General features: G+C 42.7%; 1 protein-coding gene across 1 annotated transcript in view; it reads right to left on the bottom strand.

Annotated features, from left to right (window-relative positions):
- Positions 1–12,736, bottom strand: part of LOC106580997 (T-box transcription factor TBX4) — a 30,202-nt gene extending 17,466 nt beyond the window's left edge. Inside the window, exons 1-3 of the mRNA XM_014162635.3 lie at positions 12,263–12,736; positions 7,325–7,470; positions 6,867–6,961 (exon numbers count right to left, since the gene is read on the bottom strand). Coding sequence (XP_014018110.1) covers positions 6,867–6,961; positions 7,325–7,468 — 239 coding nt within the window. The 5' untranslated portion in view covers positions 7,469–7,470; positions 12,263–12,736. The remainder of the gene's footprint in view (positions 1–6,866; positions 6,962–7,324; positions 7,471–12,262) is intronic.
- Between the last annotated feature and the right edge of the window lie 1,835 nt (positions 12,737–14,571).

Raw genomic sequence — 14,571 nt, forward strand, 5'->3', positions numbered from 1 at the left:
AATGAATCAAACCACAGTTTTCTATCTTTCATGCATAAAGGCTCTCCTAATCTGTTTTTTATGATTCCTACATACTTTCCTAACCCAAAATAATCTACGAGATCAGAGTATTTTTAAATCTACCAATTGGTGCTGACACATAGAAAAATATGCATATATTTAGATGGCTTTTCTTTCTTTCCTAATATTCTGAACCCGTTATTTATTCAACCTTAAAATGTGGAAAACATCTCCGGCCACATGCTGAGGTTAGCCTACTGTAATTATAAATGTCTTCTTATGGCATCATAGAAGCGTGCATGTTCAAGACAGCACGCAAAGGTCGCAGGTCAGTGGAGATCTTCACAATTGCTATAATAATCTGTGCAGAATCTCAAACAGCATTGATCCCCTACACTATGTACTTTTGATGTAATCTCAACTACAATCCATGTAATTTGGTTGTGCTATTAGATGAAGCACAGTGATAACACATTAAGTTGATGTATGAATACAAAATATCCGATATTGTATTCCCATTTGAACTTTACTGTGCTTTTAAATGGTTGAAAGCGCAGTGATAACCCATTTCGATGACAACTGGAATTTGGTTGTGCTTTTAGATGGTTGAATGCATAGTGATAACACATCAGTTATTCAACAGACTTCTGGCTGTCTTTTTGAGTGGGGGGATAAAGGTTGAAATCTCATTGATCAACATTTCAATCAAATTTCCGGGTTAAAATGACATGGTGTTCCCAGTGGGATGTTCTTAGAACTCACATGATGGGTTTTGAGAGTGCAGCGGCAGCAGCACCATAAAAAGACAAGTGTAGGAACGCTGTGAGTGTAGCTCTCTGCTCTCATCCGTCTCAGAGAGAGAGGGAGACTCAGGAATGATAGACAGAATATGCTAATATAGCAGACAAGGCCATAAAACACATGAATGGCGCTACCTTCCGTGACCTCTTCCCTGAGAAACGGCTCTCTTTTTCATCACATCTGCGTCAAAGCAAAAAGTTGCAAAGGGATCTGCAGCACCCCTTATAAACCCCTAAGTGCTTTTTAATGGCGGTTCGGATCAGACAGCAGTTTTTACATCTGACTTGTCATCGTACCGCATCACCCCCTGAGAGTAGGGTCGGTCAAAGGGTCTGTACTCCAGTACAGTTGATCTGGTGCTTCCCCTTCTCCTGGCAACAGGTTTAAATAGAAGAGTGTGAGACACACTTGTGAAAGGCTGACGGTGACATGCTCTCTGAACAGATGAGTGTAAGAGCGAGCAGATAGCTGGGGCCCCCTAAGCAGGCCAAGCAAAAGGCTCTGGGTGCATCAAAAGTAGTGCACTATATAAGGAACAGGGTGCCATTTGGGACCCAGCCTCTATCTGCTGCTAACACACAATGCTTCAAAGGTCCCATCCCAGATCTTTCTGGCCTGACAGGGGCCCTTGCTAAAGCCTTGTTCATGGATCACAAATACTCAACCCATCCTGTACGGTAGAGGGCATTCAAGGCAGGTAATCTCCCTCTGTCTCTCTCTCAGGCTCCAAATCCAATCAGTGTGGAGATCAGTCCTGGTGTCATGCTCACAGAAAGACATTTTAATCTGAGGGGAACATCCAAAACAGACCTGCAGCTCATCCCAGCCCCACTCACACCCTCCAACCAGGCCCATATTGAGGCCTGTGTCAACAGATCAGGAGGTCTCTAGAAGGATATAAGGAGATTTCTATGTAACCCAACCTGACATTATTGCTGATGGTTTTTCAGCACATCCATAAGAATGATTCCATTTTCTGACAAAGACATGACTCATGAGTTGAAATAGTGGTGTATAGTTACGGTGGAAACCGTGTTCGATTGGGCCCCAGAATGACTCTCTCCCTATCTGAGTCCATTACCAAAAGACTCATCTCCACGACGTGGTCCACAGTATAGCTCAGCGAGGGGGCCCACACTGAATCACTTAACATGGCTAATGGCTAATTGGGGACCTCGATGGCTCAGCCACCTCAGCCCTGCCTGATGACAGATGCTGTGGTTTCCATGGCAAAGCTGCCAAACAGCCATGATGAAATATCTAAGCTTTACTGCCCATCCCCTTGAAGTGCCGGACTTTACTCTAAAGCACGCCTTTGAGTCATCAAAAACGTAATATGACAATGATGAACAATGGAAAGGGATGCGTTTGTTAGAGCGAGTGCCAGTCAAAACAATGTCAAACAAGTCAGGACAAGCTGATTGCCACATTTTCCCAAGGCATGTGTTTTCTGTGAACATGCGTGCCTGAGAAAGTGTTTGTGTGTGTAGAGGACTGGAGAGAATGAGAAATGGAGATGGAGAATGTGTATGATATCAGTGTCAGTGTGTGGGTGTGTGTTTGTGTGGTGTGTGCCAGCTGTTTCTTTCCTAGCAGCCCAGCACTATGAGCCTCCCTGCCTCCTAGGCCCTCCAGTCCAGGGATCTATCCAGGCTGTTCCCAAATAGCACCCTATTCCACTTATAATGTACTACTTTTGACCAAGGCCCATAGAGCTCTGGTCAAATCTAGTGCACTATACAGGGAATAGGGGGCCATTTGGGACTCCCGTCCAGTCTCTGGGAACATCCAGCACTGAGCGAGTTCAAAAGGAGCGGCAGGGGGATGATGGAGCGCTCCAGGCCACCGCTAGACGCCGCTGAAAGCGGGCCCCGTGGTCCTCTTATCACCCCTCTGCCACCGCTCCCACTGACTGGCTGTGTACAGACAGAAAGAGAGGAGAGAATGAGCACTGTGTGTATAGAAAGAGAGAGAGGGGAGAGTTGGAGCACTGCCTAGGTACGTTGAAGAGCAAGGATTAAGACTGGGATTGCTGCACTCACAATAACAAACTACATCTACGTTCCTCAGTCAGGAGTTCACTGACTGCACTGTAACAGGCTGAATGGCCAAGCTGCACTGTAACAGGCTGAATGGCCAAGCTGCACTGTAAGAGGCTGAAGGGCCAAGCTGCACTGTAACAGGCTGAATGGCCAAGCTGCACTGTAAGAGGCTGAATGGCCAAGCTGCACTGTAAGAGGCTGAATGGCCAAGCTGCACTGTAAGAGGCTGAATGGCCAAGCTGCACTGTAAGAGGCTGAATGGCCAAGCTGCACTGTAAGAGGCTGAATGGCCAAGCTGCACTGTAAGAGGCTGAAGGGCCAAGCTGCACTGTAAGAGGCTGAAGGGCCAAGCTGCACTGTAAGAGGCTGAATGGCCAAGCTGCACTGTAAGAGGCTGAAGGGCCAAGCTGCACTGTAAGAGGCTGAATGGCCAAGCTGCACTGTAAGAGGCTGAATGGCCAAGCTGCACTGTAAGAGGCTGAATGGCCAAGCTGCACTGTAAGAGGCTGAAGGGCCAAGCTGCACTGTAAGAGGCTGAAGGGCCAAGCTGCACTGTAACAGGCTGAATGGCCAAGCTGCACTGTAAGAGGCTGAAGGGCCAAGCTGCACTGTAAGAGGCTGAATGGCCAAGCTGCACTGTAAGAGGCTGAATGGCCAAGCTGCACTGTAAGAGGCTGAATGGCCAAGCTGCACTGAAGAGGCTGAAGGGCCAAGCTGCACTGTAAGAGGCTGAATGGCCAAGCTGCACTGTAAGAGGCTGAATGGCCAAGCTGCACTGTAACAGGCTGAATGGCCAAGCTGCACTGTAACAGGCTGAATGGCCAAGCTGCACTGTAAGAGGCTGAATGGCCAAGCTGCACTGTAAGAGGCTGAATGGCCAAGCTGCACTGTAAGAGGCTGAATGGCCAAGCTGCACTGTAAGAGGCTGAATGGCCAAGCTGCACTGTAAGAGGCTGAAGGGCCAAGCTGCACTGTAAGAGGCTGAAGGGCCAAGCTGCACTGTAAGAGGCTGAATGGCCAAGCTGCACTGTAAGAGGCTGAAGGGCCAAGCTGCACTGTAAGAGGCTGAATGGCCAAGCTGCACTGTAAGAGGCTGAATGGCCAAGCTGCACTGTAAGAGGCTGAATGGCCAAGCTGCACTGTAAGAGGCTGAAGGGCCAAGCTGCACTGTAAGAGGCTGAAGGGCCAAGCTGCACTGTAAGAGGCTGAATGGCCAAGCTGCACTGTAAGAGGCTGAAGGGCCAAGCTGCACTGTAAGAGGCTGAATGGCCAAGCTGCACTGTAAGAGGCTGAATGGCCAAGCTGCACTGTAAGAGGCTGAATGGCCAAGCTGCACTGTAAGAGGCTGAATGGCCAAGCTGCACTGTAAGAGGCTGAATGGCCAAGCTGCACTGTAAGAAGCTGAAGGGCCAAACTGCACTGTAACAGGCTGAATGGCCAAGCTGCACTGTAAGAGGCTGAATGGCCAAGCTGCACTGTAAGAAGCTGAAGGGCCAAGCTGCACTGTAACAGGCTGAATGGCAAAGCTACACTGTAAGAGGCTGAAGGGCCAAGCTGCACTGTAACAGGCTGAATGGCCAAGCTGCACTGTAAGAGGCTGAATGGCCAAGCTGCACTGTAAGAAGCTGAATGGCCAAGCTGCACTGTAAGAAGCTGAAGGGCCAAGCTGCACTGTAAGAAGCTGAATGGCCAAGCTGCACTGTAAGAGGCTGAATGGCCAAGCTGCACGGTAAGAAGCTGAAGGGCCAAGCTGCACTGTAAGAAGCTGAAGGGCCAAGCTGCACTGTAACAGGCTTAAGGGCCAAGCTGCACTGTAAGAGGCTGAATGGCCAAGCTGCACTGTAAGAGGCTGAATGGCCAAGCTGCACTGTAAGAAGCTGAAGGGCCAAGCTGCACTGTAACAGGCTGAATGGCCAAGCTGCACTGTAAGAGGCTGAATGGCCAAGCTGCACTGTAAGAAGCTGAAGGGCCAAGCTGCACTGTAACAGGCTGAATGGCCAAGCTGCACTGTAAGAAGCTGAAGGGCCAAGCTGCACTGTAACAGGCTGAATGGCCAAGCTGCACTGTAAGAGGCTGAAGGGCCAAGCTACACTGTAACAGGCTGAATGGCCAAGCTGCACTGTAAGAGGCTGAATGTCCAAGCTGCACTGTAAGAAGCTGAATGGCCAAGCTGCACTGTAAGAAGCTGAAGGGCCAAGCTGCACTGTAAGAAGCTGAAGGGCCAAGCTGCACTGTAAGAAGCTGAAGGGCCAAGCTGCACTGTAAGAAGCTGAAGGGCCAAGCTACACTGTAAGAAGCTGAAGGGCCAAGCTGCACTGTAACAGGCTGAAGGGCCAAGCTGCACTGTAACAGGCTGAAGGGCTGAACTGGCAGTATGTTTCCCAAGCCACGGTCTAGTCTAAAGACACAGCCATAACTTCTTCCTAGCCCTGCCCCCTCACTCTGCCCCTTCCAAGGAGTGCTGACCGGACACTGCCCACCCTCTATAGCATGTTGACCTCTCACTGTCATCCCTTACAAGAGAAAATGTTCCTGAGAATCTTCATTCATTCATTTATTAATTTATTCATTCATTCTTCAAGTAGTGAGAGGGATTAAAACCTGCTATCTGGTCAGATCCTTTAGCATCTAGCAGCACCTAGCACTACTGCTTGATGCTCCTTCCAGATTCTTCTCTGAAAAAGTTGGTGTTGGAATAGATTGGCATTGAATTGTTTTGGCAGTCTCAGTTGAAAATTGAACAACAATATTTCTGTTAGAGCATGCAGTGCATAATGTCTAGCTCGAGCTGGTGTAGCAGTGAAGCAGCCTTGCTATGTTTACTCATCATTTTTACATAGAAATATACCTGCAAAAAATTCCGATTACGATTTTGGCCCCTACAGTTTTTCGTTATCCTACCTACAATGTTCTCGACAAAGCCAACTCTCGCCCACAGTGTTGGGGCCTACAACTGGTTTCATTTACAATACATTTTTATGTTCAATAACATTGTATCTTCACATCAGTTCAGACAGAGTTCATTCTTAGAATTGTTGAATTACGTACTGTAGCTGCTCGTACTCCATTATGGAGCAACATAAACCTGCCGTGCGTCCCATATAGCACCCTATACATGCTCACCATCGGCTCGGGTCAAAAGTAGTGCACTATAAAGGGAACAGGGTGCCTTTTGGGACGCCGCCCTGCTCTTCTCTGGCTTCTCAGGCTGACTGACTGTATAAGCCTATTCAGTCAGTCAGGTTTTTCAGCTGAGCGCAGCTGGTGGAGATGCGTAGCTAAGCATCACTCTGAGGCCGGGCCCTTCAAAGGTTTTAAAGGATTCTCAGCGCACTTTATCAGCTGGACAAGGTAAAGCCCATCTTTCACAGTGATGCAGCATTAAAGAAAAATTGTGGTGACCTTTTACATTTTGGACTGGGAAAAAAAGCCCCTGTGAGAAATGAGGGGTGGGCGGAGGTTGGTTAGAAAGCATCTTGTCATCTTCTGGTTAAAGTCCAGGTTAAGGGCCAGACTGTCTAATCCACGGGGCAGCATTAAATCTAACACAGAGCAGAGCTGTGGGTTTGTGTTTTCAATTAGATGTTCACTGGGGCAGAAATGATGTCTCTTCATTTTCTCTACCTGAGAAAAGTTAAATTAAACTGTTGAATTTCTTTTCTTGTGGACAGGTATTAGGAGCTTGGCTTGTGAGCTACCACTTCAAAAAACAATACTAGTTGAAACTTATTACTTCAAAGTTAAATGAAACTGTTGAATTGTTTTTGTTGTGACATAACTGCATGGTGTAATTGGTTGACTTAGCTCCAACAGATGGCCATAGCTACTCAAAATGGAGGTGTCATAATGACTACATTTTAACACTAATGAAAGCAGCTACTCAATTTACAGAAGTAACACATATTTCTGGGGAATCTGAGATGAGTCTAGTACAGTGTAGTATAGTATAGAATGTGTAGTGCTAGTCTACTAATATGGTATATCCCATGTATTTTCTGTGATATATGAACTGTAGGTACTCACCTGCCTGCTTTCGTTATGATCATCTCTGTTCCCGCCTCATGGAACTTCTTCCACAGCTCCCTCTCATGAAGAACAACCTTGATGTTCTCAATATTCTAAATAGAGAAAGGTAGAGACTGCCATGAGGGTTGGCAACCTGTTGTGGGCTTATAGACAATTCACATTATGCCATCTGCATTTTTAAGTTAAACCAGTTCATTCTCAATAAATCATTCACAATTGATAGGGTGTCCACCTACTCTGCCCAGACAAGAAATAAAAACACCCACGATTTAATATGGCCAATAATTTTGTTAACAAGTCAACGACTTCCTTAATAATAGCTAAAATTATTGAAATTGAGAGCAAGGAAACATACCCATTTGGTCATTTCCAAGAATAGGAAACTTCTGAACATATAATACCTTTGCAGTTGTGGTTCTGGCTCTGTGTTGAGAGCCTACAATACCCATGATTACCTGGTCTGGCTCATTGCCCTGGGGGATGCTGGGAGTTGTAGGCAGGCCCAGGTGAGCGGAGTCAGGGCTTAGGTCTGGGGGCCCTCCAGGCTGGACCCCAGTCACACTGTCATCCGTCACAGCTGAGGCCTTCTCCTGGAGCATCTCTTTGAGATGAACAATGGCTTCAGTTCAATACACAGACTTACAATACACAGACTTACAATACACAGACTTACAATACATAGACCATAGAATTACATATAGAACTTATATAGAACTTACATAGTAATGTAATAGGATATCTGTGGCATAGAATTACTATAATACTAAAATAAATCAGAGCATCTCTACAGATAATAACAGACTTACAATACACAGACTGACTCCAAACCAATACTAAACTGTCTCGTAAAATACTTCAATAACACATTCCCATGAAATGGACTGGACAAAATATGTTCCAACGAAATACACCGTACCCAAACAAAATGTAACACCCCTTCAAGATACAAAGATGAACCCCACCCCTAAAAACATTGCTTAATATTTAATTTAGCTATTGTTTATTTTTTCAACAACTAATTGACATGAATTGCATTTACATAATGTACTTGTACAGTAATTGCTGTTCATTTTGTATTTCTACAATAATAATGTCTATTAATACTGTAAGGAAATTAAACACATCTTACTGGAAAGCTGCTAATTAATTCAATCTTTTCTAATGAACATCTGCAGAATGACCAATGGGAGAAAAAAACGGAACTAAAGGGGACTCCGTAAAATTGTTTTATCAGATCATTAATTGTTGTCATCCCACACCTTGAATGATGTTCTTCAATGGAATTCCTGTCTGTTTTAGAAAGAAAATCTGGTGTGAATTCCTGTCTGTTTTAGAAAGAAAATCTGGTGTGAATTCCTGTCTGTTTTAGAAAGAAAATCTGGTGTGAATTCCTGTCTGTTTTAGAAAGAAAATCTGGTGTGCGTAAAATACACGTCTACTTCAATTTGTGTCTGTTATTTACACAAGAAAAGTATATATTTTTTATGAATTACTATTTATATTGAACGATGAATCAAAAGTAAATTGTTTAAATGTTTTAACATTTCTGGTAGATACAATTATTTAATATCAAACCTTACAAGGAAATTTCAAGGATACAGAAGTCAATGCCTCATTCTTGCACTGCAATAATACACACTTGAAGGTGTGTATTCAACAACAAATATTTGCAATGAGAGAATAAAAAAATAAAAAACTCAACAGCATATTAATTCATTCAGGCATGCTCTCCCATTGTGGGACATTTCTTGGAATTAGTTTTTCAGTTCTTGGAAACCAAGTCACTGTTTCATCCCCAAGCTACTAACCATTGTTAATAGAAATATCTGTCGAATTCTGTAGGCAAAGTCATTTCAAGGTGGATCACTGCAGCAAGGGCCATGTGCCATTGGGGGAATTTGGTCACAATGACCCAAATACTGTAGGATGATGGGCCCTCATTCACGCAAAATAGAGCCGATCTATGTTTGCAATGAGGTCCCATGTGAGTTTAAAGGAGGAATCGTCTACTGTACCCTCTGCTCTGCTCTCCCCTCATATGAAAAGATTGAATAGTAGCTAGCAAACTTGATTGTTCCACACATAGAATTTGAATTACCGGACCCATTCAAGTGACGTTATTCCCACATATGACTACACTGTTGTGCTTATTAGGTCATCGTAAATACACAACTACTAAGTAATCAAAAATATTCAAGCAACATACTGGCCATAGAATTTCAATTACTAGAATGGACAATCCCATTCAAGTCTGCGCTCTGTGATGGGTGCACCAGCGGCCATATTGAATACTTCTATTTCTGTTATAGCATCTCCATTTTGATTCTCTGACATTTAGTTTGATGAAAGAAATTACAATATTCCTAATATATATTTGCATATTAACACCGTAAATCATAAGAAACTCTAGACATAAGCTAATGACTCAGCCTGCATGCTTGGAGACCACGATATTAAGCACATGGGGTCAAGATGAATTTGTTCTTCAGAAGAGTTGGATTAAATATTTACTCTTCTAGCATACGGTGGGATACTTTTATGTAACGGCTCCTAAACACTGTTCATTCCATTAGTCCAGATCACCAGCTAAGCTTCGCTCTCTCACAGCTCTAAACCCAGCTCAAAGACAAACATCTTTTCATGAGAGACACAGATACACAGACAGCCTGGTATAGCCTCGTCTGCTCCATACAGTTCAGTTTCACAATGCCCTCTCCTCTCCCATTGCAACCATTCCCCCAGCCATTTTACCATACAGACTCAAACTGTAGGTCTACGTCACAAATAGCACCCAATTCCCTATATAGTGCACTACCTTTGAACAGAGTCCTATGGGCCTTTGTCAAAAGTACTACACTATATGAGGAATAGGGTGCCATTTGGGACGCAGATATAAAGGTATACAGTGTACAATTCGGATAGTTTTTACACTCACCCCGGCCCTCCCTTAATCTCAGGCATGTAAACAATGTGAGTGCTCTCTCTCAGGATGAAAGAGAAGGGGCTCCAACTGTAAACCAACGCAGACATTTGCTAAAGCGAATAAAGATAAGGCGCGCTGCAAATCAGCCTTGGTACTTTTTTACCCTCCTGAACAGGGCCCTTTCACTTACCCTGTTTAACTAAACACGCTGAGCTAGCCCTCTGTTTATATCTGTGTCACTCCCAGACATATAATCCACTAAACTATTCATGGCAGATTGTCCGTGTGTGTGTGTGTGTGTGTGTGGTGTGTGTGTGTGTGTGTGTGTGTGTGTGTGTGTGTGTGTGTGTGTGTGTGTGTGTGTGTGTGTGTGTGTGTGTGTGTGTGTGTGTGTGTGTGTGTGTGTGTGTCTGTGTGTGTCTGTGTATGTCGGGGGGGGGGGTGTGTGTGTGTGTGTGTGTGTGTGTGTGTGTGTGTGTGTGTGTGTGTGTGTGTGTGTGTGTGTGTGTGTGTGTGTGTTTTCGCCTCCCAGTCTGAAATGCATAGCCATGATGCATGATGCATGTTATTGAGACAGCTACCATAAATTCAAACCTGACCTACCATTTTGTGCAGCAGCCAGTCTCATGCATCTGGTGATGTGTTGCAGAGAGAGAGAGAGAAAGGGAGAGAGAGAGAGAGAGAGACAGAGACAGAGACAGAGACAGAGACAGAGACAGAGAGAGAGACAGGCAGAGACAGAGACAGAGACAGAGACAGAGACAGACAGAGAGCGAGAGCGAGAGCGAGAGCACCTTTATTGTTGTTGTATGTACGTCTCTGGCAGCTACAACTCAGCGATGTCAGTAGAATCACATCACGTAGCCTTGAGCTTGTTAGCACGCCATTTGTGCAAAATCATTTGGGATGTGAAACTGACCTATCACAACAAAAATGTAGTGGTACCAAAGTAGTAAGTGAGTATGGTGCTGTAAAATCTCTCACCTGCAAAGCAGTTCTCTAATGTTCCATTCCCTCCACAAAAGTGAATTAGGCCTATGTTTTAATCAATTGTTTGGTTGATTGATTGGCTTCAAATGTCAGTATACTACTTAACAGAACATCTCAGGATGTAATGTTTAGAGTCAAATGAAAAATAAAATATGATTTTGTTTATTGTAAATTTGTGAAAATGTTTATAGTCCACATTTTAGAGACATCCAACATAATTGTTTGAGTTATGTATTTAGGTATTTCTTGAATGAAAAGGACATTATTTAGACTCCCATTTGTAGATTAAATTATTTGGTTGTAATTTGTGATCATATAATTCTAAAAGCATGTTCTAAAATCATTATCTGGCAGTCAGTCTGTATAAACTAATTAAATATATTATTATGAATAATAATGATAGTTTTATCATTATCGTTATCATTATTCATCATTAACTATTATAATAATGATACTAATAATAATATTTGTACCATTATTTAAGGATAAGAAATATTTTTCATTTTAAACAAAACAGATAGAATTGTTATTTTTTTAACTTTTTATATTATCTTAAAGCTTGAATTGAAAGTTGCTAAACCAATTTTGGACTTATAAATGAATACACCCATTGATTCTTGAAGAATATAACTTATAAATGCCTCATCAGCTTAGTTCACCTGTCTTACCCCATCAGAACCCAGAATATAAACTTGATTTAGTCCAATGTTAGTAAACAATGTCATGTAAACAAATACTGTATAGCGTCAAAACATGGTTAAAACTATCATTTTACTATAATGGATGGTCAGTCCTTGCATCCATAGTTCTCGTAGCTTTAACGTCAATAAGCTTTGAATACCTTCACAGGGCCCTGAAACATGTAACAGACTGGTCTTCTGGTGTTTAAATGACATTTAATGTCCTTTATACACAGCATCTAGGCTACGATCTAGAAAGAAACGTACAATCTCAGACAAGGGCTCTTGACATTTTTGAGAAATTGAGTAAATTATGTAACAACTGTTTTCATCATATTTATAGTAACCTCAAAATGATATTGTGAACATAAGAAGCATATAACCTATAACTTATTTGAGCATATGTGAAGTGTAAAGAAATTGTGACTTTGAAATTGTACTATAGGCTACATGTTCATATCAGTTATAATGAAATGTTTTATAGACCGTGTGACCATAGACTGTTACACATCTCCATAATATCACCGCGTCATATAACGGTTAAGGACTCTGCTTTAGCTTGCATTGTTGAAATGGGCTACAGACAGCATTATCACGTTCACCATCACTATCAAGGCAGCCAAATAACGGTGAAAAAAAGAAAGTAGAAAGTACATCCTAACACTAATCGCATTAAAGAAGCTGAGCCTATCGAACTACGGCGTTTCCAGATTGACTCCATGCCTGAGCTTGTTTACAAAGCACAAAGCACGTAGATAGGCAGATTACAACGAAGATAGGAAATAATATTATTATATTACCTCATGAAATATTATGAGCTTGAATCCATTTATTTCACTTTTCTGTCTTCACCAAGGAAATAGCAGGAAGTTACGTTCCATTGGGACGTAGTTAGGGAAAGTCGTCCAGCATCTCATCTTAATAGACTTGCTTATCTTTCTCCGGCATAACGGTTCTCGAGTAAACTCCCGGACACGCGTGAGCGCCCGTGTTAACCCTGACTTGGTGTGATTCAACTCTCGTGAACTGACTGTTGCCTACTCTGCGCGTGTGCAGTGCGCTTTGAGCTAGAGAGATCGCACTTGGTGTGTGATGTTTTCTTGGAAACACAAAAAAGAATTTGCTCAATCCCTTGAATTGTTAAAACACCGGGATGAGTGAATTATTTGACTCGTTCCCCCCTCTCCCTTCCCTCTCTTCCACGCAGACCTGACGTCGCTTCTCTAACGACGAGAATACCTTACAGCGCGATGCACTGGTCCTCTGGAGCCAGAATCTCTCCACCAACGTCTATTGGACTAATAAATGTTGTGTATGACATGAATACAACCTCATCTCCTCCCCCATCCCACAGGCTATTGGTTACATCATTAAAAATACTAATCCCATGATATAGGCTATATAGCCTAAAAATAGATATAGCTGCAGAGTTTGATAGGGCCTATGGGATATTATTATACATAATATAGTATAGGCTTCATTAATAAACAATTCAGAGAATAATTAATATTTTTCCCGATAGGCCTTTTCTACTAGATATAACTCAGAAGAGCACAAATTGATCATTGAAGCATCCGCTCTGGGTCTTTGTCACTCAGGTGTCACTGTGCAAACAGACATGTGAGGAACCGAGTTACCTGTGAGGTGAACCATGTCCAAATCAGGATTGTTGGGGTAACAGAGTCTCCTCTGTTCCAGTGTGAGGTCAAATGACCTCTGAGGGCCACAGTGAAGACGAGTGGACTAGCCTATAACCGACCCATCCTCTGGTCCAGTTAGGCTCTAGATTTGATTTCTTTACCGTTATTTCGCACGCCATGTTTTCCTTTCAAAACAGCAAATGACCTCTGAGGGCCACAGTGAAGACGAGTGGACTAGCCTATAGCCTACCCATCGTCTGGTTTAGTTATAGATGGTATTTCTGGACAGTTATTTCGCACGCCATGTTTTCCTTTCAAAACAGGAATAGGCGCCGAAGAATGACGCTAAAACGCTCATACATTTTCAGGTGAAATATGGTTGTGGTTTTGGAATAAATGGGTCGAAGCACAAGGCCGAAAGACCAATAAATCAACAATAGAAGTTGGCGGGTCGGGTTGGTCGGGGAGAGTTTGACTTATATCTACTGGTGACATGACCAAATGAACGAGAACTGCCTAAATGTCCTTCCCGCGACACTTTGTCATTTTCAGCCCTTTCAATATTTCTCTGCCAAAATATGGCTGGTGAGGAGGCATCGAATGATCAGACAGTGGTCATTGTTTGAGTCTGTTGAATGTTTGGACATGGGTGATGTATTGTATCGGTTGATGTCAGGTTTTAGAGACCTATTGATGATTTGTCGGCTCAGAATATAGATTTCCATATACATTATAATGAACAAATGGCTTGATTTTGGTATCATTTTGAGAACAATAAATTGCATCTAGGCTGATTGTATTTGTCAGTTTATTGAAATCCTGTTTTTTAAAGTGTAAATCGGCTGAAATGTAACACACGAGTTGCCTTTAATTTCTTTACTTTGTAGATGGGGTGATTTTCGTTTTATGTTCGTCCATTTAACTTATGAATGATTTTTTTTTACTAATAATAGTTGTAATATTTCTTCATTGTAAACATAGCCTACTACAACTACTAATAGCCTAATAATAGGGTAATAATCATAGGCTAATCTAATTGAATGCACATTTGCATTTTTTTCGATAGGCCTGTCATCTTTATTATATGATAAAATAAATATCGACGTTTTTTTGTCAGGGAACAATCAAGCAGAATAGTCAGTTTTCTATGGTTTTCCATCTCATATTGCTATATCAACCCCTTCGCTAAATGAGACTCTAATCTGTTTTTAGTCGTCTGTCTTTAGTCATGTGGCGCCAAAAGGCCAAAGCCTCCTGAGTTTCCGTGAAGGCCTTTTGTTCCATATCGAACATACAGTCCATCCAAGATCTAACGCGGTCGTCCAAACATCAGTCATTTGCGCGGGAAGAACATATTTAGCGATACATGTAAATATTGACCCTAAATTCATTGCATCATATAAATACAATGCCAGGCTGTGTTTACACAAATACCTCGTAAATGTTGGACAGAAAGGAGTATTTAGAGG

This window comes from Salmo salar, chromosome 20 (assembly GCF_965601325.2).
Source record: "Salmo salar chromosome 20, fSalSal1, whole genome shotgun sequence".
NCBI classification, from domain to species: Eukaryota; Metazoa; Chordata; class Actinopteri; order Salmoniformes; family Salmonidae; genus Salmo; species Salmo salar.